The following is a 27,264-nucleotide window of genomic DNA, read 5'->3' as shown; positions in this document are numbered from 1 at the left end:
CTCAGCTAACTGAATTCTTTTATGACACCTCTGTAGCTCTTGACCTATGTCTTCAGGTTGATGCATTAGTAATAGACTTTTCCAAAAAGCTTTCAACATTATCAATTACTCTAAACTACTGCATACACAACTTTATGTTAAATAACCCTTAACTTGTTGATTCTAATATATTCTGCAATTCTGCAATATATTTCTAGTACATCAGTTTCTACTCTGTATTCTCTTCATCCATGTGCTCTTCCGTTCTTGGCTGCTGGCACAATATGCCAGACTCACACACTTTCCTTCTGCATACTGGGCAAGTTTTACCGCCTTTTCCTCACATCAACTTCAGGATCATCAACCATTTCGTTGTGCACGCAACAAGGATTCTCAAGATTCTACAGTCCGAATGGAGAACACAGGCCCGGCCCTACAGGGAGTACTTGTTTCTACAAGTGAACAGGACTGCTTCCAGACCCTCGGCTCCACACATACCGCTGGGCCAGTGACCAGAAGATGGAGGTTCTTTGGCATATTTTACCACCTCGACTTCGAGCACTTCAGCCCGTCAAGAAAAAGATGAGCCCCTGCAACCCTGTTCACGTCGAAGGTGATGCGGATATTCCAGTGGACATACTTTGCACCCGTCAGCTTGGGCCAAAGTGCACCGTTATACCTAGGAAAAATGCACCAGAACTGCTGGCGATGGCCTGACAAGTAGCAAGACTCACACCGGAAGATGACAAGAACAGCTGTATTTCCCAGGAAGTGGACGTTCTTGGATGCTCAGTGAGGTCTAATTGCACAGTTCCGTTCTAAACAGCATCTGACTTTTTGTGCAATAACCGCCTTTGCATTCTTTCAGCTGATAAAGAGGGTGGTTTTGCCGTTTTTTTCACATGACGTGTTTCGTAGGAAAGCTGCCAAAGCTGCCAACAGAAATTTCAATAAAATGGACCACGTACGCCTTCAAAAAGCCAAGGCGGTAGCAACGAAACTGTGCAAACGGTTAGGAATGCAATCACTTGTCAAGCAAATTCAGGGCAAGAAAACACATTGTTTAGATATGTTTCTTGACACATAGGGATGGTTGTTCCCTTTGTGTGATTATTTAAGAGAAGGAAACATGGCAGAAATGTTAACTCTTATTCTGCAAGATAAGTTAACTATGCTTAAAATTGAAGACCCATTCCTAGTTAAGAATTCCACTCAGGTTGTTGAATATTTTCAGCAGCATAAGAATGCGAATGTGTTGGCCTTTTCGATCAATATAAAAAACATTTTTTACTCTTTGCTGCGAGATACACTACTATTGTGCATTGAACAGGCCAATGACAGGTTAGGTGCTGTTTCCTTTCAAAACAGTTGTGGAGTACCCATTAGTGGTTTCTTGGAATTCCTTGAGGTGTATCTAAGATCTACCTTTGCCACTTGGGACAAAGGCATTTACCTGTAAAAACGTGAAATTAGCATTGGGTCATGTGTTGTCCCGAGCAAGTGATGTATGGGACAACACATGACCCAATGCTAATTTCACGTTTTTACAGGTAAATGCCTTTGTCCCAAGTGACAAAGGTAGATCTTAGATACACCTCAAGGAATTCCAAGAAACCACTAATGGGTACTTCACAACTGTTTTGAAAGGAAACAGCACCTAACCTGTCATTGGCCGTGTGGTCGGACCCACGCAAACAAGGATCAAGACTCCGCCATGCTACAAGAAGCATTACGTAGCACGGACCTGGCGGAGCAGCTCTGGGCCGTCCAGCGAGCCCACGATGCGGCCAGGGAGTTACAACTCCCGGTCCCAACGTGGAGGTAGCCCGCTCTATGGGTCCTTGCGTCCCGTAGCTCGCAGGACCTTTCATTAAAGTTATTCAATCCAATCCAATCCAAATGTGTTGTCCCTGTCCTTAGCGACCTGTTTTTCGCTATACATGACAACAAGATCAACAAATGTCTTGAAGGAACAAGTGTAATCCAAGATTTTAGATTTGTAGACAACTTTCTAATCATCAATGACAACAGGAAATCGGATTTCATCAAGTTGCAGGATACATGCTTGAGATTTTCAAGTGAAACTTACACGTTTCATTTTGATGCATGAACTGTCTGAGAAGAATTCCATCAGGATTTTAGAGTGACGACTAAAGTTTTTTAATGATCACGTATGTTGGGGCTATGAACCAAGAGCAAAAAAAAAGCTTTATTACTCGCTGTATCTGCATGTGTTGTATCTGTATCTGCACCTACTCCAAGCTCGTGAAGCATAATTATTATTAAGTACTGCATTACTAATGCCCTAGCTAACTAAATCTTGTGAACATATGCTCCAAGAAAGCCTCGCACTTAATAGACAGCTGTCTGATGCGGGATACCTGGAACCCCTTGTGGTCTATGTGGCCAAGGGCCTATTGCAAAAATGAAAACAGTCCAGCAATCTGAGAAGAAAGATGTGGCAGGTTATGATGATCGAAAGATGTGAAACGTGAGAAATGAGAAAGATGTGGCAAGAAAATAGCTGTTCTGTATATCCACCGGGCTTCCCACAACCTGAAGATTGGAAAATGCATAGGCATTCAGCTTGTGTTTTCGGCTCTGCTAAAACTTGCAATCCTTTGAAAGAAAACAAACCCGTGCAATAGCAAAGAGAAAAAAATCATGCAGGATTCAACACCAAAAACATTTTGTCTCTTGCGACGAAGGTGTCGTTTATTGCATGCCGATGTCTTGCAGACACGAATACGTTGGACAGATTGACAGATGCATAAATACCAGACTAACACACCACAAGAATATAAGTGACTGTAATTAGGGCCAGCTTAGCTTACACTGCCGTAAATGTGATAATAAGTCTATCCGTCGTTGTACCAACCCATGTGTGCCTATGTTAAAAAAAAAAGGTGGATTGTTTCTCAACTCAAGGATCAGCGCATCAAAGAGATTATTGAGGCAGTCAAGATTGCTTGTGCAGGAGAGGGGTGTGTAAGCATGCCATCACTTACATTGACTAAGGAAGAGCTAAGGTTTTCAGAGGGCTGGTGATTAGGAGCTTGGCGATATCACCTTGTGCCACTCATGCCGAGTGAATGTTCTTTTTCTTGTCCTTTCTCCCTTCTTTATTTTTCCCTCTTTCCTGCTGGCGCTTCGTAAGTGTACATATGCCTATAAGTTGGGCACAACTTTAGAAAAAAGAGGAGGCCCCGCCCAGATCACCGAAACGCGACAGCCTCCGCGACTAAAATAGTCCCGCTCAAAGAACCGTGCTTCTAAAACGCGTAATCCTCGGTATAAATAAAGACTTTTGTATTCTGATGACTGGTTTCATAGAACTCTCGTGGTTGGAATTCTACAGCACATGCCGAATCGCGCGAGAAAAAAACCTTGTGCCTTCTACAACGCTGCGCGTCGTCTGCTTTTTAGCTTTGCTGCAAGAGACAAAATGAGAGAGCAGCTCGGCGTGCACATGGCTTTTGCGCTGGTTTACATGTACACGGCACATTTACTACTCGTTTTCCGAGCTTAATATGGATTAATTGCTATTTAACAAGTACTTAAAAAAACAATGCTTTTATCGGAACCATTACAAACCTGGGGTGAGAAGACGATCGAGTCGGGAAAAGAACAAAGAATGCTTGATTCATCGTTTTCAACAACTATTAATGGCTTTAAACAGCCCAAGATTTATATTTGTTTGGCTTTATGTTTTCACACTTAATTTCGAGAATCTGATAGGTTTTTTTTTTGTTCCTTTTCTTTCTTTCTTTTTGTACAGCGACACAGTACACAACACACCCGCCGCTAACGGTAGGCACCAGACTGTGGCATACTTTCCTCGTCGTAACTTCACTTTGGAGCAAAACATAACATGGAACAAACACACAGGATGTTTGTAGCTGTGTGTGGTCGCGGAATCCTGTTTTCAGACGAAACATAGCACAGCGTCAGCAATGCTCGCTGCAATCTTTCGTCGCACGGCTCAGCATAAACGCACACGGCACGAATGGCGCATTGTAAGCTTGCAGTAATATTTCCGGCATGGTAGACACCACAAACAGTTGGGAATTCGCTATGACGAGGGGAAGACGCACACGAATGCCGCGACTCCACCACGTGGACTCCGTCCAGTCCGAAGCACGGGTGCCCATCTTCTCCATCGGCGTGTTCACTGGCCGTCCGGCTCATGACGTCAGTTCACAGTGCGCGCCCATAGGTGGAGGCTCGTGTGCATCCGCCTTGGAGGAGTAAACGCCCCTTTTTTCTAAAGTTGCACCCGACTATCGTCAGTAGAATGAAATGTTGGAAGTCAGCGCCCTTTTCACTCGGTCTCTATCATAATCGTGCCTTCCTTATTTTTCGCGCCGCGACATAAGTTGTTGATTAAGCTAGTCTTTCTTTTCCAATTGTCACAAATGTCTCTTTTAACTCTTGCGATTCAGGTGAAACACATATGTCTTTTAGAGTAGCCCAGAGGTTGGTGCTTGGGCTTCATTCCTCTTGTATATCGATCACCTTCTAGATACAGTTCCTGAAAAAAGTATGTCTTTATGCTTATGCCTGCGTTCTCTATAACATAATTACGTCACCTGATGATTATGCATCTTCCCCTTTCTACCTCCCCCTTTTTTTGTCACCTCCCTCTTTTTACATGTCAGGGTAAATAAGGATTATTATTATTATTATTATTATTATTATTATTATTATTAATTCATATTCAAGTTTATGCAAGTGGTATCGGAAGTGGCAAATGAACACAGAACTTTCTGTTCTGGATACAGTTTCTATTCACAGACAGTCATCTTCTTCACTATTTAATTACATAATTCTTCTTCAGTGCATTGGGTATCAGAATACAAGTACCTCGGCCTCCTTAAAAAACACCACTTGTGCTTGTCAAGAGCAGAGTGTCTTCAACTATCAGTCCAGTCTAAGACACCACAGGCGCAAAGTTTGACCTGTGTCCACAGCCGGGGCCCCTGAGGCTTCGCCCATCTGCACAGCCAGCCTTTTGCCCAGAGGAAAGTTTTCTAGTCCGAAGTTCGGCGGTGAACCTTCTTCTGAGTCAGCTCAACTTCTTTCATCTCAACTTCTATCAAGAACCATCTGGAGAAAATTTGGACCTACCACTGGCTAAATTTAAGTTGCCTATCACTTTGCCCAGTCACCCTTGTGGCTCTCCAATATATGTCACGAGTGAGGACGGATGAGTATCTTGCCACCAGAAGGTGAAGCCACAGCAGGAGCAAGTCGGGGACTACACCAGCAAGGTCAAGATCATGATCTTGTGGTGCCTTCGGGGTCAAAACCACAGCCAGGTCTAGGTCCCGAGGCCAACCAATGGCGAGTAAGTCACTTGTCGAAACCCTCTTCCTACCCTTAAAGGAACCCTGAAACGATTTTGTACAAATGTACTGAGTTGTTAGAGTAGGTCCTACTGATCATTAATTGACGCATCTAAGTGCTCCGCGTAAAGCATGTAAGTTATTATAAGGCTTTAAAAATGTACATTGCTGCCGATCGCAGCACACTGCTCGGCTGAATTTTCAGCCGCTCTACCCATTTGACTTAAATTGCCCTAATGACGACAGTAGGGCGAGCTATCCGATTGGCTGCCCAGGGCACATCATTGATAATTTTTTCAACTTTATGGTGAACAAATGTTGTTTGTAATAGTTAGAAAGTTAGTTAATTTGTTTCTATAAAAAGAAAGTAACAGCAAGAGAATGCACTAGAAAAATTTCTGAGTACACTTAAGCACTTCCAGCACACAGCAAGTGTCGTCTGCTTGTGTTTCAACGTGCTCCGTCTTGACGAGAGCTTCGTGGTCAGTGTCGGTCTGTCTTTTCGTGAGCACCATAATCGCCTTTGTTATGTTGTGGACTGCAAACGTAGCGACTGGCAACATGTCAAGCTGCGACATCTTGTCCCTCTGCAAGGCAGCAGACGAGCGGAGTGGCTGCAACGCATCGGACTATCAGTATCCGATCAACGCCAGGATTTGCGCATTTGTGGTCGTCACTTTACACCGGAGGAGTACTAGCACAATAGTGTATTGCGAGTCTTCTGGTATTCGGGTAAACGCAAGCGCAAGGGGAATGGGCCTGGCCATTTGACCGTGCCATTTTCCGGAATTAGCAGAAGCGCGAACGTGAATGGTCTGCACGGTGCAGCCACCTCGTGGCACAGAGCTCAACCAAACACAGTAGCAATAACGAAATGTATTATTTGCTGCTGGTGTAAATTATTTGCAGAAGCATAATTGTTAACACATTGTTTTTGTTAATGTTTAAAATGTTTTACACTTGGTTAGAGCAATGTTAGTTCTTTGCTTGGCTGCTTAAACTCTGACCGTGTGGACCAATCAGGCCACTCACGTACGTCTACGCCAAAGTTTCATCAGCTTGAGTTTATGCCTCCACCCAACTGTTGAAACGCCAAGCTCGCCTGTGGTTACCGGAATACCAGACACATTCGGCGCTGCGACAGAATGCTCGCACCGCATGCTGCTTCGATAGCTCTTACTTGGGGTTGACTGCCAAGCAGCTGGTGGAGAGGCTTCGAGCGCGCGCTCCTGGACAACCGGAAGTAGACGACACGAGGTGCCATTGTGACGCAGAGCCAGTGAAGTAGGAGCTTAGCCCCAATCACTTGGTGAACGAGATGAGGAGAAAATGCATGACTGTGGAGGAGGGTAACTTGTAATCATCCTTGGCTCTCTTAATATGAGATGCTTCACACAAATTGTGGTATGAATGATTAACTTTAGCTGTACCCTACGTGTCTACAAAATTTGTCCAAACCATTTCAGGGGCCCTTTAACTGTTCATCAGAAGTGTCAATAATGCATGCGGGATTATACAAAAAAAACCCTGTTACACACAAAGTCACCACAGCCGGAGTGAAAACAAAACACTAAATGCAATTCATCGCATGTTCGAACAACCCTTCAGCATGAATGCACTGTGGAGATGCAAACCTCAGGACACATGCCAAAGCTCTCCGCACCTAGTATGCCTAGCCCACTCTCTCCAGAGCACTCCACAGATGTCATCAAGCCATCTACCAGAAAAGCCTGCAACCAAGTCACCACCCTTGAAATATAGGGAAAAATGGAAGCCAAATTTATTGCAGAATGTAAGGAACTAGAAGTCAGACTAAAATATATTCTTGCAGTGCAAGGCTAAACATAGACAAAGACAAGAAAAAACACGGTCAGCGCTGACTTCCAAGTTAATTTTAATTGTAGAAAGAACACTTATATAGGATTATGCAATGACTAGACCCCCAAACCTATTGAGTGATAAAAATTATAGAATCTAAACAACCATCACTCATCATCATCATCAGCCTATTTTATGCCCACTACAGGACAGAAGCCTCTCCCTGTGGTCTCCAATTACCCCTGTCCTGCAAAAACTGATTCCGACTAGTGCCTGGGAATTCCCTAACTTCATCGCCCCACCTAGTCTTCTGCCGTCCTTGACTGCGCTTCCCTTCTCTTGGCACCCATTCTGTAACCCTAATGGCCCACCGGTTATCTAACCTACGCATTACATGGCCTGCCCAGCTCCATTTTTTTTCTCTTAAGGTCAATTAGAATATCATCTATACCCGTTTGCTCTCTGATTCAAACCACTCTCTTTCTGTCTCTTATCGTTATGCCTAGCATTCTTCGTTCCATCGCTCTTTGCATGGTCCTTAACTTGTTCTCAGGCTTCTTTGTTAGTCTCCCAATTTCCTGCCCCATATATCAGCGCCGGTAAAATGCACTAATTGTACACCTTCCTTTTTAATGATAATGGTAAGCTTTCAGTCAGGAGCTGACAATGTCTGCTGTACGCGCTCAAACCGATTTTTATTCTTCTGTAAATTTCCTTCGCATGATCAGGGTTCCTTGTAATTGACCTAGGTAAATGTACTCCTTCACAGACTCTAGAGGCTGACTGGCGATCTTGAACTCTTGTTCCCTTGCCCGGCTATCATGATCATTAGCTTTGTCTTCTGCATATTATTCTTAAACCCCACTCTTACACTTTCTCTGTTAAGGTCCTTAATAATTTGTTGTAACTCGTGTTCAGTGTTACTGAACAGGACAATGTCATCTGCAAACTGAAGGTTGCCGAGATATTCGCTGTCGGTCCTTACTCCTAAGCCTTCCCAGTTTAATAGCTTGAATACTTCTTCCAAGCACGCAGTGAATAGCATTGGAGAGATTGTGTCTCCTCGTCTGACCCCTTTCTTTTTAGGTAGCTTCTGACTTTTTTTGTGAAGAATTAAGGTAGCTATGGAGTCACTCTACATACTTGCCAAGATACTTACGTAAGTGTCCTGTACTCCTTGATTACGTAATACCTCTATGACTGCTGCTATCTCTACTGAATCAAATGCCTTTTCGTAATCTATGAAAGCCATATAGAAAGCCATCACAGGTTGGTTATTTTTCAACTTGTACTCGTACGGTCTAGTGCTACCACTGCTGCCGAGTGATCGTGTTTTTCGACGTGACAACTAAATCATGTCAGACTGTCTTGTTTGCCACAAACTGCTTCACGACGATGAGCCATACCTATCATGCTGTGAATGTGATTTTAGTTATCATGCGGGCACTTGCTCGGGAGTAACGTTAAGTACGTACCAAAAAAAAAATCCGAAACCGCCTTGAAATCTTGGAAGTGCACCACATGTAAAACAGGCAGGACCAGAAGCGGTCCAAGCACAGCAAATGACGATGAAGGACCAGAATTGAACCTAAAAAACAAAATTTCAGAAATACACCGCAAGCTTGCTGTGCTGCTTGAAATGAAAGTCAAGATAGACGCTCTGGAAGAAATAAAAGAAACGGTGACAAGCGTTGAACAGGCAATGCAGGAAATGGCTACAATATATGATGAGGCCATCCTTGAGATGAAGCAGCAAAATGCAGACATTGCAGGCCTTCGAAAGCATGTGGAAAAACTTGAGATCAAGGTAAAAGAGCAAGAAATCAACATACTTAGGAAAGACTTGAATGATATCGATCAGTACGGCAGATGCCTGAATTTGGAAGTGCATGGTCTGCTGCATCATGTCAATGAAAACTTGCTAGAAAAGTTGAACTGCTTAGCGGATGATCTCGAGCTTCCACAACTTTCGAAACAGGACATTGAAGCCATCCACTGCATTCTGTTAAAGGTCAGGGCTGACTCAGTTGACATTGAAAATGAAACCAATCAGCACAGAAAAATCAGAAAAAGTCCCACCTATCCTGGTTCGCTTCACTTCTCGCTCGACCAGAGCTACTTGGCTCGGGAAAAAAATGCAAATTAAAAAATAAAAGTAAAAAATTTACCTGAATGAAAATCTCACAGCACAGAACAAAAAGCTTTTCTGGCATATGAAGATGCGGGCGGCTGAAAAAGAGTACAAGTTCGCATGGCACAAGATTGGAAAATTCTTCGTGCGTCGTGGTCCTCGTAATCGAGTCATCAGGGTTATCACAATGGATGACGTTGACAGAATAAGATAATCGGGCAGTATGGTTTTGTATGCGCATTCTTCAAGATGGCAATCCCTTTTCAGGAATGCAAGTACTACGACAAGTTTTCCTTCAGACATAGCAGAGAGTTATGTGATAGAAATCAGATGTCTTTGTTTCATTTCAATGCACAAAGTTTAAAAAGCAAGCACGAATCTATCTGCATGCTTCTACATGAATTACAGCATGAATTTGATATTTTAGCGTTTTCTGAGCTTTGGATCCATGACGAGTACGATGCTGTACACTTCTCTGGCTATAAGTGTTGTTCACTGTCCCGAAAACATAAGAAAGGGGGTAATGTAGCTTTTTATGTAAAACACGATCTATGCTTTGATGTAATTTCTGAGTTTTCTGTAATGCACGAGCACTATGAATCCCTCATGATCAAGTGTGTGAATACTATATTTGTGGTTATTTAGAGGCCTCCAACCGGTGTTGTATCCATGTTATTAGATTTCATTGAATGTATGTTGGATTTTTGTACACAGCTTGGCACTCCCCTCATTGTAACGGGCGATTTTAATATTAACCTGCTTTCAATAGACCAATCCAAACAAGCGTTTCTGGATGTTTTCTTTTCGTTTGGCTACGAAAATGTTATTAATGTTCCAACCAGGGTGACTAACAATTCTGAAAGCCTACTTGACTTGTGTTTTACAACGCAATTAACTGGAATAGAGTCGGGTGTCCTCACCTCTGATGTAAGTGATCAGATGCCTATTTTCCTGTTCTTTACACGTGAGATGAAACTGTGCCGACAGCACAAAAGTGACATGCGCTTACAGTACAGATTGATAACCAAGAACACGATTGCTGATTTTGAAGCATCAGTCAGCAAAGCGGAATGGTCTGAAATATACGCATTGACAGATCCTGTCAAGGCATTCAATCGCTTTCTCGGCATAATCAAAGACCTTTATTACAAAGCTTTCCCTCTAAGAGCAGCTAGAAGAAGCAAGAAATGCAGGAAGCTTGTGGGTTGACACTGCGCTTCTAAAACGAATATAGGAACGCGATAGACTTTTAGCTACTTTCTTAAAGACAAGGCAATCAGAGTACTTAATGAAATACAAAAAGGGTCAGGAATAAATTAGGCCATGATATAAAGCTGGCAAAGGAGAGGTATTATGAGAATAAGCTCATATTCTTAATGATCCAAAAAAAGTTAGGAAAACATTGAATGAGCTGCTTCTGAACAGTGACCGAAATTCTGTTTTTGAGGTTATGGATAAAGGCGTATCTTTCACAGGGACTGCACTGGCCGATAAGCTTAATCAGCATTTCTTACAATGTGTCGCATTTGATGCTGATAGGCCAACTTACAGGTCTTATATTCCATGTAGTATGAGCAAGTCGCTATTTCTGGCACCAACAGTTGAGGCTGAAATAAGTAACTTAGTTCTAAAGTTAAAGAATTCCACTGCATGTGGTGTGGATGGCATTAAGGCAGAACCAATAAAAGCTGTGGCGCTGCATATTTGTAAAGCAATGTCACACATATGCAATTTAATTTTGTGTACTGGCGCATTCCCCGATGAATTACAAGATTGCACAGGTATTGGTAGTTTTTAAAAGGGGAGACAGGAATGATATGAACAACTACAGACCGATTTCAGTTCTCCCAATCTTTTCCAATATACTAGAGCAGGTCATTAACGAAAGAATTTTAAGTTTCTGTACCCAAAATAATATTATAACAGAAAAACAATACGGTTTCCGAAAACACCAATGTACTGAAATGGCGTTGCTAAAGATAAAAGAAAAAATAGTAACTTTGAGGACAAGCTGTACACAATAGGAAAATTTCTTGACTTTAAAAATGCATTCGATTTCATTAAACACGATATCTTGTTACAAAAGTTAAATGAGTATGGCATTAGGGGAACTGCTCTTAACCTAATCAAAAATTATTTAACCAACCGACTACAGTGCACATACATTTGTCCTTCCAAATCAGCAATGGGTGAAATCAAATATGGTGTCCCACAGGGGCCCATCCTAGGGCCACTTCTTTTCTGATTATACATTAATGACATCACAAACGTGCCTCTAACACCTGACATAATCATGTATGCTGATGACACTAATATCTTCTTTTCTGGTGGAAACTTTCTTACTCTCGAGCAAGAAGCAAATATTTGGCTCAGTAATTTTTCAGACTGGCTTAGAGCAAATAAGTTAAAATTAAACACTAAAAATACAGAACACATTATTTTTTGGCCTCGTAACAAGGGTATTGATGATAGCTTAGTATTACAATTCCATGATGAAGTCATTATACGTTTTACGTCCCAGAGGTTCCTTGGTGTTATGTTTGAAGAAAATTTAAACTTGTCCGGTCCATGTCGGCAATATTAAAACCAGTGTTGCATGATCCATCGGTGTTATTAATAAATTAAAGCGTCTATTACCTTCTAGATTAGAAAAAACAATTACACTATAGCCTAGTGCATTCGCGCCTCTAATATTGTTTGTCTGGTGTACCACAACGAAAACCAACATCCATAGTTTACTAACCTTGCAGAAACGCATGATTCGGGTAATTGAGAATGCGCCCTATAGAAGCCACTCCCCGCTCCGCTTTTCAAGAAGAATTGTATTTTAACAATAGAAAACCTTCTTAACAAAAAAACAGCCATTGCAGTATTTAAAGTGGTAAGACTCAATGAAAGCGCCTTTTTTAAAGCATACCTCCCGAATGAACATAAATACAACACAAGGCAATTAACTTACAACAAGGGCAAGATCCGTACAAATTACGGCATGCAAAAGCAGGCATTCATAGTTGTATTTTCTGAATCATCACCCGGGCTTACTCACTATAATAAATGAATCACCGTCCCTAAGCACTTAAAAAAAAAGTGAACATGTATTTGCTGTCACTTCAGGTACACTATTCATTCTTTTGTACACAAATCGCATTCAGTATTTTTGTTACGTATTTCACGTACTTTTCATTTTTTTTGTGTATGTTTCCACTTTGTAACCATGCTTACCCTGTGTGCTTGAGTGTGTTGTGCTCTGGGAACGGGTCGGGGAAGGGGACTGATACTTAGTCAGGCATTCATGCCTTTTTGTCAGCCTTTTTGACAGAGATTTAGTTTTTTTTCTGTCAAATAAACATTAATTAATTAATTCATTCAGAGAGGCTGATTGTACTCTGCAGATTTCTCGATGACCTAATTGATGACATGGATGTGATCCATTGTAGAGTACCCCTTCCTGTTCCCTTGGTTGACTAAAGTCCAGCGTTGCCCATATTCTGTTGGAGATAATTTTGGTAAATATTTTATATAATACTGGGAGTAAGCTAATGGGCCTATAATTTTTCCATTCTTTAACGTCTCCCTTTTTGTGAATTAGTATAATGTTTGCATTCTTCCAGTTCTCTGAGACCCTTGAAGTCGATAGACACTTTGTATAGAGAGCCGCCAGTTTTTGAAGCATTATGTCTCCACCATCTTTGATTAAATAGACTGGTAGTCCATCTTCTCCTGCCACTTTTCCCCATTTCATGTCTTGCAAGGCCCGTCTAACCCCATCGCTAGTTATAGAAGGAGTCTCTGCAACCTGTTCATTACTGCTTTGAATGGAGGTATCGTGGCTCCTCTGAGTGCTGTATAGGTCAGTATAGAATTCTTCCGCTGCTTTTACTTACCTTCGAAATTGCTGATGATATTACCCTGCTTATCTTTCAGTGCATACATCTTGGTTTGTCCTATGCAAAGTTTCCTTCTCACTGATTTCATGCTGCGTCCATTTTTCACGGCATTATCAGTCTTTCTCACGTAATTTTGAATGTCCCTTATTTTTCCTAGTTGATCAGTTTTGACAGTTCCCATCTTATCTCTTGAGTTGGGCACTTTCATTCCTTGTCATTTCTTAATCAGGTCCTTCGTTACTTGGGAGAGCTTGCCTGCTGGTTGCCTTGGTACCTTACCTCCCACTTCTATTGCTGCCTCTGAAGCCAGCCTAGTTACAGTTTCATTCATTACCTCTATGTCATCACCTCTGTTCTAAAGCTGCATATTTGTTTGCAAGTAGCAGCCTGAATTGGACCGCTTTTCCCTTACTATGTCTAGGTTGGCCTGTTTCTTCCTGACCAATTTTACTTTTCCTCTCTTCAAATTGAGCTGAATCCTAGACCTCGCCAACCTATGATCACTGCACTTAACACTTCAACAACCTTCACTACGCTGGGATCGGCAGAAAGTATGAAATCTATTTCATTTCTTGTTTCACCGTTCGGGCTTTTCCATGTCCACTTTCTGTTGCTACGCTTCCTGAAGAAGGTGTTCATTATTCGCAGCTTATTCCTTTTTGCGAATTCTACCAGCATCTCTCCTCTAGCGTTCTTAGAATCGACGCCGTAGTTGCCAATTGCTTGTTCACCAGCCTGCTTTTCCCCCACTTTTGCATTGAAGCCGCCCATTACTACAGTATACTGAGTTTGTACTTTTCTCATTGCTAATTCAACATCTTCATAAAACTGATCTACTTCATCATCATCATGACGACTGAATGTTGGAGCATAGGCTTGTACTGCCTTTAATCTATACATCTTATTAAGTTTCATTACAACTACTGCTACCCTCTCATTAATGCTGTAGAATTTGTCAGTGTTGCCGGCTATGTGCATATGAATTAGGAATCCTACCCCATATTGCTTCTTATCGGGGAGACCTCTATAGCAGACGACATGGCCGTTAATCAGCACTGTATAAGCCTCACCAGTTCTTCTAAGGTCAATATATCCCAAACAATGCCTGATAGTTCCTCAAAGGGTCCTGCTAAGCTAGCCTCACTCGAGAGAGTTTGGGTGTTAAAGGCTGCCAGGGTCAGTTTCCATTGGTGGCTTGTCCGGGTCCAGTGGTTCTTAGCACCCTCTGCTGCATTACAGCAGAGGGTGCAGAGGGTCTTGGTCAGGTGCTCCGCAACTGCTGGGGACTGAAGGCCATTGGTTGATCGAATGAGGCTTAGGTGCCTATGAGTACAGAGAAGTCCAACTTGAATAACAGAGCTGCACTCACTGCCCTGCCCGTGTAGGATGCAGTATGCCCTATGCCAGGTCATATGATTGCCAAAATGAGTAATGACACCATGGCAAAGAGCTGTCGGTGTGGCAGTGAGTCAGCAGTGGATCGCAGCTGCAGGGGACTGGCCTGCAAACACAAGCTTCTTCTGCAATACATTGCCACACAAGAAAAGAATCCAGATGTCTTGCTCAATTAAGAACTCGACAGCATATCCCCCTTACAGGCTATCCAGTGTATGGTGCTTACACAATGCACACAACGTTCGTCAGAAAAGACCTAACTGCCACGATAACTCGCAACACACTACATAGCACAGCAATCTGCCTGATGCCAAAACACAAATGCAGGGCACAATGTGAATTATTCATAAAAAACGTATACAGCCCTCATAGGGAGAAACAGCTGCACTCACCTAACGGAGCTGCACAAAACACTTCTAAAGAAAGTGCCGAACACGACATGATACTAATAGCGCAGCTTACCTTACTCAATCAGCCCGGCTGCCCTAAGAGACATGGAAACACAGTGGAAAAAGATGGTGGTCATTAAGTATTGTGAAATTGTAAAACCTTAAAATTTCTTTCATAAACAGTTTCAAAAGCAGAGCTCACGTTGGCAAAATAAATTTTAAGTGTTTCACAATTTGACAATGCTTCATTGCACCACCATCTTGTTGCAAATAACAACTGTCCACATAGACATTCTACCCAAAGTTAATAGCTTCCATGCCTAGAATCACTTTTATTGTACAATCAATAATGCAGGCGATCGCAGTCAAAATGGATGAATCTCAGCTCCTTTCAAAAGATAGCTTACTCATGATGGGATGCTTTACAACTAATCATAGAGATAACAGTTTGGTTTCTTGATTTTGGCAACTAATCACATGGGTTCAAAGTAAAGGGAAAGGTACCTTTTAGCTCTAAGGCAGTTTTTATGAATGTCCATCAGCAGTGCAAAAAGCAGATGTACTGCAGTGAGGGGAACATACAACATGCTCAAGGATCATACTCAACATATACTTGCAGCTTTGCCTGGCAGTTTGCAATGTGGGAGACAGAAAATGAGTGCCCCTTGAGGAGGTTGTGTCATACTAATAGTTATTGTTCTGTGCGCATCGCAAACGCACAGCCGGACTTTTCTTTCAAGAGGGAAGCGAGCCTTCCTTACTTTTATTGCTTTCTGTTTCACTGATCCCCCGCGGACCTTGAGCTGTGCGCGAGAGAAAGGACCCGCTCCCTCCGTTCGGTTCCTGGAAGTGACCCAGTGACGACACTTCGAGGTGTCGGGTGATGTTTCCCGGGCCTGGGGGCGACAGCGGGGATGGAAACCGCGGTTCGAAAAACGCGGGATGGGCAGACTTGCCCCACCGGCCCTAGAGACAGGACCACTTTTTTACGGGTCGAAAACTGAATGTTTTGTGTATTTTTAACTTGCTTTTTTGACATTCTTAGTGTAAATAAAGTTTGTTTTAAATGTTCAACTGCGTTCGACCCGTTATCTAGCTGGACAGTAGACGCTTTGATCCTGTCAAGTGTGGTCCGAGAGGCCAGTATAGTGATCATGACCCTTGTGATTAGTGAGATTGCGGTATATTAAAAATTGCCCTGATAACCCCATCAACTTTTCTTAATGCACTTTTCTTTCTCGGCAGCTGTTAAGGAGCAAGTGGCGTAAGTCAAATTATTCTACCCGTTCTAGCAATGTACTAGCAGTAACAAAACTGCTTGAAGTTAAGAACCAAGACTCATGAAATAAATAAGCTTGTCCAGTGGTGTCATGTTTAGTATGTCACCAGCAAAAAGCTAGGCTGCTTCATAAACATACTTTTGGGGATGTGTACTTAGCTGACATGCAAAACCAGAGCTATATATGAGGGCAAATGAAAGTTTTGCCCCAATTTTCTTTTAGCCAAATTACGGCTGTAAATGTGAATTCAACATATCAATTCCCAGCAGTGGACCTTTCTTGGACTGGCACGGCCTTATCTGCCGGTAGCTCCGGGGCACGATGCAGCTGTTGGCTGTTGAAGATGGCGGTTGTGCTTCACATGTCCACGGCGTACGAGCAACGAAGTGCGATCCGTTTTTTATGGAGCAAGGGACAAATGCCCATCCAAATCCATACAGAAATGCAGTCCACATATGGGGAAAGGTGTCTCCCTTTGTGAAGTGTGAGGTGATAGTGTTGTCAATAAATCAATAAAGTGAGTTTGCGAAAGGTCGTGAAGACTTGCATGACAATGAGTTTTCGAGGAGGCCACGTGCGTAAGAATTCTACCACGGGGGCATCTCAAATGTAGCGCTGCAATAGGACAAATATCTGAACCAGTGTGGGGACTAGGTGGAGAAAGAGTGTAAGGTACGTAGAATAGTATGTATATATATATGTAATTACCTGTATGTACCTTATTTTGGCTAATAAAAAATAGGGGCAAAGACTTTCTGATTTGCCCTTGTACTTTGTTGCACATATTATACATGAGACTGAACAAACAGCCTACTATTTGCTTTTAGATTCCACTACTCCGCTGTATTTCATTTATCTTTGCCCTTGCAGCCACTTGGCTGTGGAAGCAGGAATTACTCTCAGAAGCATGATGTCCCTTGAAAGTGAGAGAGAACGAGCGAGAGGTCAAGCAAATTGAGCACTAGCACTACTTTGCATTTCACTCAGTGGGTCTTGCAACCTATAGATCTTGCAGCTGTGATAATGAACCTCATGTGCCCCCCCCCCCCCCCCAATTATTCTGTGCCTCTTGCCAAGTATGCAAGCAATTCTACTGGCATGTACAGGGATACACTAAAGTGTGTGCTTTTTCTGTTGCGAACATCAATGGCTGTGTGATGTTTGTCCACTTCTGTACTTGAATTTCCAGAAAATGCTCTGAGCCCCTTATCCGAGTGCTGATCAGTAATAAGGACTGGCACTGCTTCTCACTTGGAAGGACATGAAATAATGTGAGGCATCTGAAGCATCTTGACAAGAGTAAGAATGTTAGCTAATGCCAGACGCTAACTTTAGGTTTTTGCAATGCTACTGTGATGTTCACCAAGCAGAAGCACCTCAGTATCAATAAACAGAAGCCAATGGTACAAAATACAACCAAGCTGCTTCATTAATCTCAGACATACAAAAATCTCACTCACAAAACTAACCAGCATTAAAACAAAGCTGGTGGTTAATCCTGGCATTAAATGATTTCAAACAGAAACACATTCAAATTTAACTATAGCAAAGAAGTACTACATAAACCACTGTATTAAACTAATTTATATGTGCATGTGTCAAGAAATACTCTTGTTGCAATGATATACATGAACAATCTGCCAATTATAATATTTACTTCTGTTTTTTAATAAGTAAGAACATTGCGTTCTGTCGCACACATTAAAATCAGCACACATGGGCCTGGAGCTGACTTGATTGTACAGCAAGACTGATCAACAGTGTTCACAGCAAACCTTTTCTTGAATATATGTATATGCTTATGCACATAACCTTTAACTATTTTTCATACATTTCAAAAGTCAACAAATAAATCTACACTTGAATAAATAAGAAAAAAATAGCTGCTTGCACAATACTAGTTTTGGCATACTTCTGGCATTTGATTAACACTCTCTAAACGAGAACACAAACAAAATCTTGTGGCACTTTTGCACTTGCAATTACATGGTCACATTGTGTCCATCCACAAAACACAAAAGTAACAAAAAATTACTTGTGTGAAATAAACTAGTGACTTGCGTTATATATGGACTTCTAGCATGCTTAGTCACCAAGCATTGCCAAACGATGCACTGAAGTATTAATGCTAACTTTAATAACCAGGCTGCCAAAAATAGGCACTGATAGGGTACATTGAAGCAAGCCAAATATGAGCATAAACGAAGGAAAGAAATGAGGAATTGGAAGAACCCCCCCCCCCCCCCAAATGGGTGTTTACTTCTCCGTACACAGTTCATACAGTCTTGTTTACCGCTTGTGGTATCTTAAACTATGCTCAACGGCTTTTTCCTATGTGCTGCAATGGTGTCGCACAAAACAAGGTAAGCGTAAACCTAGTTTAACTTCAGTGAATTTCATATCCTGAAAAGCTGGGGGGGGGGGGATGCAGCCAGTAAATATTGCTTCTCTTTTAACACTCCACAACTTGCACTGATCTTTTCAAAAATGTTATTTGATGTGCATTTGCTACTGATGTCAATTAGGGCTGCTAAGATGCCTCAATTGATTTGTCATTTAATCATACTTAAAACCACCATGCACTGTTCAATAGTATGGTGAGGACTGCAACTATTGTGTTTTAGCTAACCAGTGGATATGGAAAATACAATGATTTGCAAATAAACAACAAATGACTGATAATAATGCACACAATATGATGGTTATTTAAAATAGCTGACACTTCTGAACAAGCTTTAAACCCAACACTGGTGCACCTTGTTGCATTCCTTTACTGGTGCCTGCAAACCTATGGCACTAATGTCAGTCTTATTGTGAGCACAGCCTTGGTAAGCCAGAAAAGATGCAAAATATGAGAAAGGCTTAGGTTTCCATGCTAGTTGCTTGTGATGCTGCGAGACTAACAGTGTCCATCGATAAACAAGGATTACATTGCATACTGAAGGAATAAAAAAATAAACCAAGTTTTGAGAAATTGTTAAAAAAGATGGCCCAAGCACGTGAAAATACTTTGAAGCACGTGAAATACTTTAATACTTCATATTAATGTACTGGCGTAGCGATTTGGATCGAGAACCCAAGGAGAAACTTTACTCTTCATTTCATCTACTGAAAACCAACCTCCTTTCCTCCAAATAAATGCAAATCAAGTCTTGAAAAGTGCTTCACCTGACTAAACTGACGTTGCTCTTTAGTGTCCCTTTAGTGCTCTTTCAGTAGGCCATTGTCTCACCGACATGTGCGCTTGATCGTTATCTTTGTTGCAAAACATGCCACCCAAGGCTGCTTTTAGAAGACTGAACACGCAATTATTTCTTTCAACCATTTCTAGGTTGCTAGGTGAATTTTACATAACATTATGCACAGCTATTAATAAATAATTGTTTGGATGAATGAACAAAAAATTGGCAACGATTCCGAAATCAGCTGCCTCAAAGGCCCTTCTCCAGCCAAGAAATCTTTTCTCTTGTCCACAGACCTGGCCCGGTGTCTTTTCAAAAATGAAAGGAAAAATGCTATTTATTTGAACTCCATAAGTGGATTCTGCCTCTTTACAGCTCGGAGTATGAACAGTCCTTGTCTTTTTTAACTACTCCATGAAGAGAAGGGATGATGGACAGGTTTAGCAGAGCTAGGTCTTTCTAGACTTGAGTGCTTGTATCATAAAGGGCTAATTTTTTTTTGCTATGTATGCCTTATGGTAAATTTTCCAAATAAAAAAAATGATCAAAAAACAATTCTCAGTTCACAGCATTAACCAGTACCTTTGTACTCATGCATGCCTCCTAATCCACAAGTGCCCATTGCTTCAGGAATGTCCTCGATAGGAATGAAGCCTTGCAGGACAGTTGGCTTGGAGAATCCAATGAATCATTCAAATGAAGACTGATGATGAATTAATGATGGAGTAAAAGATACTTTGCCTGAAATATTTCTTGACTTGCACTCCAAAATTTTCAATAGAGATTCACAGGATAATTATGCACATAATGCCTCGCATCATTTTTGATAGAGGCCTCAAATATAGCTGCACCGTATGGGCACATTATGGGAGTCAATGGCCTCCAAGGTTCTTAAACACTATCAACTGGAAGGATTTGTGCTACCACTACGTGGGAAAGCTAAATGCCACTTGAGTGTTTGAATAATCTGACACCAAATGCTTGCAGCACAATAATTGCCGGCGACAATTCTGCATCTCTGAAAGCAACCAGCTGCAAAAATGAATCTAAAAAGTTTAAGTGTATGTTATTGCTGTGCAGCGCTTTTTAAAAAGATATTCAGAGTACCAAAGTTTTTCATATTTTTATGCTTCTTTTATGCACTTGTGCAGTTTCCATGGATTAGGCTTAGTTTTGTTATTGGGCTATGGCAACAATGATCGTGACTGCAGTATTTGCATAACAGTGTGAACGCCACATTCTTGGGGTCCTAGACTGAGGTCTCCAACCAGGACTGAGGCCTCCCATCGGGCAATTTTGTACCATTAAAGTATCTCTCTCGCTCTCTCTCTTCATGCAAGAAAATAAAATGGATAAGTTATTTGTTATTATTCTCCCCAAATTCTTCGTTTGCAGCATGTTAGTGTAAGGTCCATTATATTTGTCCTAAACTTCATGGACTAGTTCACGGCTGTTAAGCGCATGTTTCATGTTCACATAGAACCAGCCCGGTAACTCCTGCATGAGTGCTGCACTACCTCTGCTGTAAGTGCAGGGAATTCTGTCAACTGATTTTGCACAAAGAATTCAACAGGTCAAATGAACAAATGCAGCTCCTTAACTAGTTCAGGAAGCATAGACAAACTGAAAGCTTGTAGTGTCAACATGTTAAGACAAGGATGTAGGAGTATGCTGCTTGAATGCCTCCCAGGTCTAATAGACTTCCATGCGATTCTCTCTACTCCTTACTATTGATTTGATGGCCATTGAAGCTCTATAGCAGTACTCACTTTGCCATTGAGTCTATAGACAGGTTCAAGGGCCTTTGAAATGCCTTTGCGACACTGTATTATGTTTATCAGCCAAGGAGCTGAATGTTTGATGAACAAGAGACTTTAGTATCAGCCAAATCTATTTTACGCGACAGGTATCGGTGCATACAATAAGATCCATGCGTCAACTTATAAAGTGCTTATACTCGAACAAATGACCTTCCTGGCATTCCTTTCTGTACTGTACAACTACTGACGCTTGCGTAGCTTTCTTCCATACCATTCCTTACCAAGTGGCCTGCAGGATACGTTTCTGCATGCAAATTGCGTGTGGCGGTATTGGATGGGTGAAGTTGCTAATGCAGGCCCGTGCATTCTCATGTCACCTTCTGACCCAATTATTGCAAAAATAGTAAACAAATAAATAAAACCACCTTAATGGGCATATTAAAATTCATGGGCTTCTTTCACCAAGCACTGGTTGCCTAAACCAACCAATTGTCGAACACGATGATGGGCTATCTTGAATAAGCCTAGAGTTGTGGATTGATTGATAAATGCCGGGTATTGCTGCCTGAATAATAACCATTTTTAGCATCTTCATGCAGGAAACAAATTATTGTCAATAAGGTGCTTCGTTTTCACTAACACCATCTTCTGCAGCAAGCATCTGAAGCTGCAGTGATACTGCCCGTCTCAGCTGTTGCATTGCATTGCACTGCACCTGCATTTGATTGGTCCAGGGGTTGCATGCCATGCAAGGGTGGATGAGGCCCATCAGGACTAATGCAGGTGATGAATTAGGTAGTGAAGCCTCAGTTTTGTGCTTGATTCTAACATATGTATTGATGTTAGTTTTTTTTTTTTTATTTCATGGGACTGAAGATATGTGTGCTCAAACCTAGCACTTCCAGTATAAACTCTGATTAGGTATCTCACTGCACACACTCAAATAGATCTTCATTATCTATTTCATTTCATAATCTTGCAGCACATGCTTTTTGCTTTTCCGACACAAATTAAAGACTCTCTGTAGTATAATGACAACACAGTAAGAGCTCTACTTGGTGTTTTTCAGAGGCAGGTGCCTAAGCAACCCTGTACATAAAATTACAATTCCTACCCTGTCAGATTTAATAACTTCTCACACACTCAAACAGATCTTCATTATCTATTTCATTTCATAATCTTGCAGCACATGCTTTTTGCTTTTCCGACACAAATTACAGACTCTCTGTAGTATAATGACAACACAGAAAGAGCTCTACTTAGTGTTTTTCAGAGGCAGGTGCCTAAGCACCCCTATACATAAAATTACAATTCCTACCCTGTCAGATTTAATAACTTCTCACGTGTTACTTTTCTGTAGTTTGCAAGCCTTATGCTGCAAAGCAGTTTTATCATGGACATAAGTTTAGAGATGGTGGGAGCTTTAAAACATCACAATTTTCTATCTGCCTAGGCAAGCAGCCTGATGCTCAGAGCTACATGGCAGTAGTTGCAGACAGGGTTGAAGAGCAGTACACCTGAGAATGCTTTACAGGCCATGCACTGGCTGTAGTAGCCAATAAAAGCTTTGAAAACATCTCATGACTGAAAAAAAAAAAAATTACACAAGCCAGCATGTTGATAACACAGGCACACTATTAACACAGATTCAATATAAGATTATGTGCATCATATGGGGTGCCTAAAAGCTATTCCCAAGTTAACAAGCATGCGGCTGAAGCCACCTTTAACACCAATCGAACATTGGTAGCTGGCAGCAGCCACAAGGACAATGTATTGAGTGCTTTGAGCATGAACGTGACGACACCAAAGCAGATTACTGGCTTTGCTCATTTTAATGTGCTATGAATACCAACACGCACGTAACTGCCCTGCAGACAAAAGTGAAAATGTGCTCGGTGCATAGCTTGAAATGCACACACCACTTTTGTGCCGCGAGTATTTTCATCAATGTAAAGTACTGCTGCCAGTAGACCAAGCTGCGTGCTTCAACAATTCAGATTGCTCGATAGGCTATACACAACTTACTCAGGTTTTAGCAGCCAAGGTGTTAATCACATGTAGAGGAATAACACAACATATCACTCATTTACTGCTGCCAGACAATTAAGGAGGCATTGCATCCTGGCATTTTACCATTCCTGCAGAGTGCTAAATACTATGAAAGCTGCATTGTTCCATGTTTGCTTACTTAAAATAAGCACATAAGTCTGCTTACTTTAAGTTATAAAGTTTCTAAACATATGATAATTTATATCACATGCAATTTGCAAACTTTGCACCATAAAAGAATACTCTCTGCCCACGTGCTCCAAGCCCTGTATTGAGGTGAACACAAAATGTTAAATAACACAATTTGCTTATAATTTGCTACAATGTAAACTTGAGTCACTAGAATCATGGTCACTCCTTCTTGCACTTGACATGCTGAGCAAGCATACCATAGCAACCTCTTCCACTCAAACTAATCTGTTATCATCCCAGATGCCATGACACCACAACCTAGCCCAATGGTAGAGTTCTCATCATGACAATTTTCTGGGTAAACACACAAGAAGAGTGGGATAAGTCAGTACAATCAGTACAAGTATGAAGTTGAAAGTGTTAGTTGATGCAATGAAAAATTATCTTTTTGCTGCAACGCATCCAGATGTGTAAATGTGGACATCCAGCGACTTGCAGCCTTTTTTTACCATTTGGAAGCACACAACCCACACCACTAAGGTTCATAACATGTGGTCGAACCTAGTAGCATGCAGCACTGAGATGGCACAAATCAATCTATGCCAAACACAGCCTAGTCGCTAAGGAAAGCAATAAGCTAGCCCTTTCCACTTAGCAGGACACAACTCCACCTTGTTTTCACAGCCACTACCCAGGTTGGTGTGCCTTGCAATGCCACTACAGTGCCATGCCTGCATTACGTCAACTGTACACAGCTCTTGAGCTAACAAGTGTGGTCTGATTCAGGATAATGTCCTACTGCTTCAGGAACTCATGTCACTTAATGTAATTATGTTATTCTTTGGTGTTAAATTGCACATAAGCGCAAGAAGGTATTAGCCCATTCCTGAACTCTAGTAAACTATGCCCGCCACCTATAACAATTCAATGCGCCCTTTTATTAACCCCCTGCTCTCCAAGAATGAGTATGTGCCTCATCTATATCATGACTAAATTTAGTTTAAGCAGTTCTCTGTGAGTCATCTTTGAATATGTGAAAACTGTTGCATCATATAAATGTGCTATAAGATCCATCAAGCAAAGCCAACTTCATTTAATATTTTTGACACTTTGAGGGGACACACAAGCAAACCACTCTAGTTGATGTTATTGTAAAAGTGCAACTTTAGTTGTAGACCTTACATTTTTTTTTTTTTTGTCGGGTAATGTCATTTGAGCTACTTGGACTAAGCTGCAAAAGTAAGACACTTTCACAGCTCTTTACACACAACTACAAACTTGAAAAAGCTGTAGCCATAAAATCTTGCACCTGCTGGGAAAATGCCCCCTTTACTCACAGGTCTTATAACTTTCTTTTTCAAACAAAGGCAGTCACATGTATATGCACAAAACTGTTGACATATCAGACTGTTAACTGCCACTACAGATGACAGCATATCAAAGCTATTTTTGAGCTCCGTACTCTATAAATTGTCTTGCCAGTGAAAAGCTCAAAGTGCATGCCATAAATCATCTCTCCTTTACTATAAAGAAGACAAGGAGGAGTCGCTGGGCACAGCTGGGCCTTGCTTTCTTCTTTTCCCCCTCTGCCTTAAGCCACCAAATTAGGTGCACTAAGGAAGTTCAAACCAGCAGTGTGAGCTTCAGTAGTCCATTGTTTTGATGAACTCAATAGCAGCACAAAACTGGGTCCACCAGTACGCAGCCTCGCCCTGGCAGCACCGAGTGGCACGCTGAAAGGTCTCCACAAACTGGACGGTAGAGAGCAGGTGCGGTGGGTTTGCACGAATGAGCACGAAGACAAGCACCGGCACAAGGTCATCAGCTGCTGCTGGTGCACCTGCAGCAGCTGATAGCAGACTGGCAAGTGAGGCACAGCAAGCTGCCACACAGGCCACTTTGTCCTGTGGGCTTTTGTGGGCTGCCAGGGCCCCTAGCTGAGCTTGAGCACTGGGCCAGGGGCTCTCAGCATGATAGGCCCGTGGGATGCGCAGATCTCGGTGCTCCACGGTGACAACTCGTGACAGCTTCTGTATGTGTTGGTGCAACACCCTGGAGATAAAGAAGAATAGAATTGCTCTAGACATTTCCAGTGTAGCATCTCCATGAGCCATACAGCCAGTTTTTACAAGTAGTTTTCTTTTTGTGGCACTAGAGAATTTTCTTGTCTTAATGTTTCTGGGCTCTAGCCTCTCTATGCCATTCTTTGTGCAGTCAGCAACAAATGAAATATAGTAATTGCAATGTGCGTTCTCTGGCAGATTCTATACTTTGGTGAAATGTGCATGGTTTATACAACTGCAGGAACACGTACCAGGTATTTCATATAACTTGAAACAAGCTTTAAAAAATTTCTGCTGTCGGCGTGGGTGTGGACGTCGCTGTGAGGTTCCGTATGAAGTCCACGGGTAATAAAATCGTTGCCGCGTGCCATATGCTGTATGTGCAAGTGAAAGCGTGCAAGGATAAGCCGACGATCATAGCTTAATCTTGCGCACGTAACGGCAGAAAGCAGAGGCAAAGCACGCTGCCTTCCGTCACGTGCAAGTGTTCAGGTGGAGGGTAGGGATGGGGGTGCACTTTACTCCGAGCGGTCCGGGCGACCGCGCGTGCCTGGTTGGGCTGCTGTATTTTGAAATTCATCTGCGATGGGTACAGAGTCCGTGCTACACTGTCTTTATGCGGCCTACTTCGCGTTGACACACGCGGCTGCATGAAGCTCAATTTGCTCGCTGCTGCTGCCGCATTTCCTCACTGCAGTGTTTTAACAGCGAGTATCCGCAGTCACCGAGTGAAATGTGTTCATGTCGGCTTGTGTGCGCATGACACCATGCTTGTTAATTTAGTTAGTATGCCTATGTTTACAAGTCTATACGGCTGACAAAACTACTATCCTTACTTAGTACAGCTGTCCGCTAAATTGCTATTGCAATCGATGCTTCGCCTTTCGGGCGAAACTGCGACTTTTTTTTTTTACAAGAGTGGACTTAAAAGTGCAAGGTAGCAAAACATTTTTTGAATAATTAAGAAATGTTAAATAGGCTATATGAAGCTTTCTGCTATTCATATATAAAACAACATCAGCACAATTTATCCTAATATTAGCTGTTCTTTTGAAATGAAATGAATTAGTGTATACGCTAGATTAATAAGCTAGAGGCTTCTCGAGTTTCACTGAATATATATGTGTATAAAGTAGGACAATGCGCCACTGGTTACTTACTGATCTCTGAGGACATCTCCATCTCCATTGGGGTACAATGCATGAACATATATTTGACTCATGATAGCTCTTTCGATTGTGTGCTGAGCAAGGTTTATCTGGATGTCACTGGCCACTGCAAGCACAAGACAATATAAGAAAATCACCTGAGCACAGTAATACTCTGACACTAGAGACATCAACACGAAAATCAGAATAAAAATAAGGCATACGCAAGTACAAATAAAGAATAACACAATCACGCTTGTTTGCACTATGGCTTTATGACAGGATTCAGTGTCCTTGTGCTTTTGAGTTGTCAATTAATTTGCCCTTGCACTGTGATCTGCTAGCTTTCTGGTTAGCTCAGATGGTAGAGCGACTAACCCAGAAAGGCGTTGGTACCATCTTCAAATTCTGGACCAGGACGAATTTTTCTTAAACTATGAAGCTTTGTTTCCAAGAAACTCGTGTGGGTTTCCTTTGTAGCTGCATGCTACATACGAGTAGATGTCAATTTTTCCTTTCATAAACCTTTCTCCACATTGCGGAATTCCACAGACTGATTTGTCAGGATGAAAATTCTTTGTGAAAGTTAAAAAAGCACCAGAGCTTTGCAGCAAACTGCTGTACAAGACCATTACATAAAAATACTAGGCATGTGTACATAATAAGCTAGACTGCCCAAGGTGGTGGGCACAGTGAGAGAAGA

The 27,264-nt window shown here is 41.9% G+C and overlaps 1 protein-coding gene and 1 long non-coding RNA gene across 3 annotated transcripts in view; one reads left to right on the top strand and one right to left on the bottom strand.

Moving 5' to 3' along the window:
• Nucleotides 1-27,264, top strand: part of LOC142583456 (uncharacterized) — a 51,247-nt gene that overhangs the window by 5,597 nt on the left and 18,386 nt on the right. The window lies entirely within an intron of this gene.
• Nucleotides 17,629-27,264, bottom strand: part of Gapvd1 (GTPase activating protein and VPS9 domains 1) — a 177,401-nt gene continuing 167,765 nt past the window's right edge. For both annotated transcript variants that reach the window (XM_075693916.1, XM_075693922.1), the window contains 2 exons: nt 26,574-26,688; nt 17,629-25,402 (listed from right to left, as the gene is read on the bottom strand). In XM_075693916.1, coding sequence (XP_075550031.1) covers nt 24,994-25,402; nt 26,574-26,688 — 524 coding nt within the window. In that variant the 3' untranslated portion in view covers nt 17,629-24,993. The remainder of the gene's footprint in view (nt 25,403-26,573; nt 26,689-27,264) is intronic.

Source organism: Dermacentor variabilis, chromosome 1 (genome assembly GCF_050947875.1).
Source record: "Dermacentor variabilis isolate Ectoservices chromosome 1, ASM5094787v1, whole genome shotgun sequence".
NCBI classification, from domain to species: Eukaryota; Metazoa; Arthropoda; class Arachnida; order Ixodida; family Ixodidae; genus Dermacentor; species Dermacentor variabilis.
This window is presented reverse-complemented; position numbering and strand designations above follow the sequence as displayed.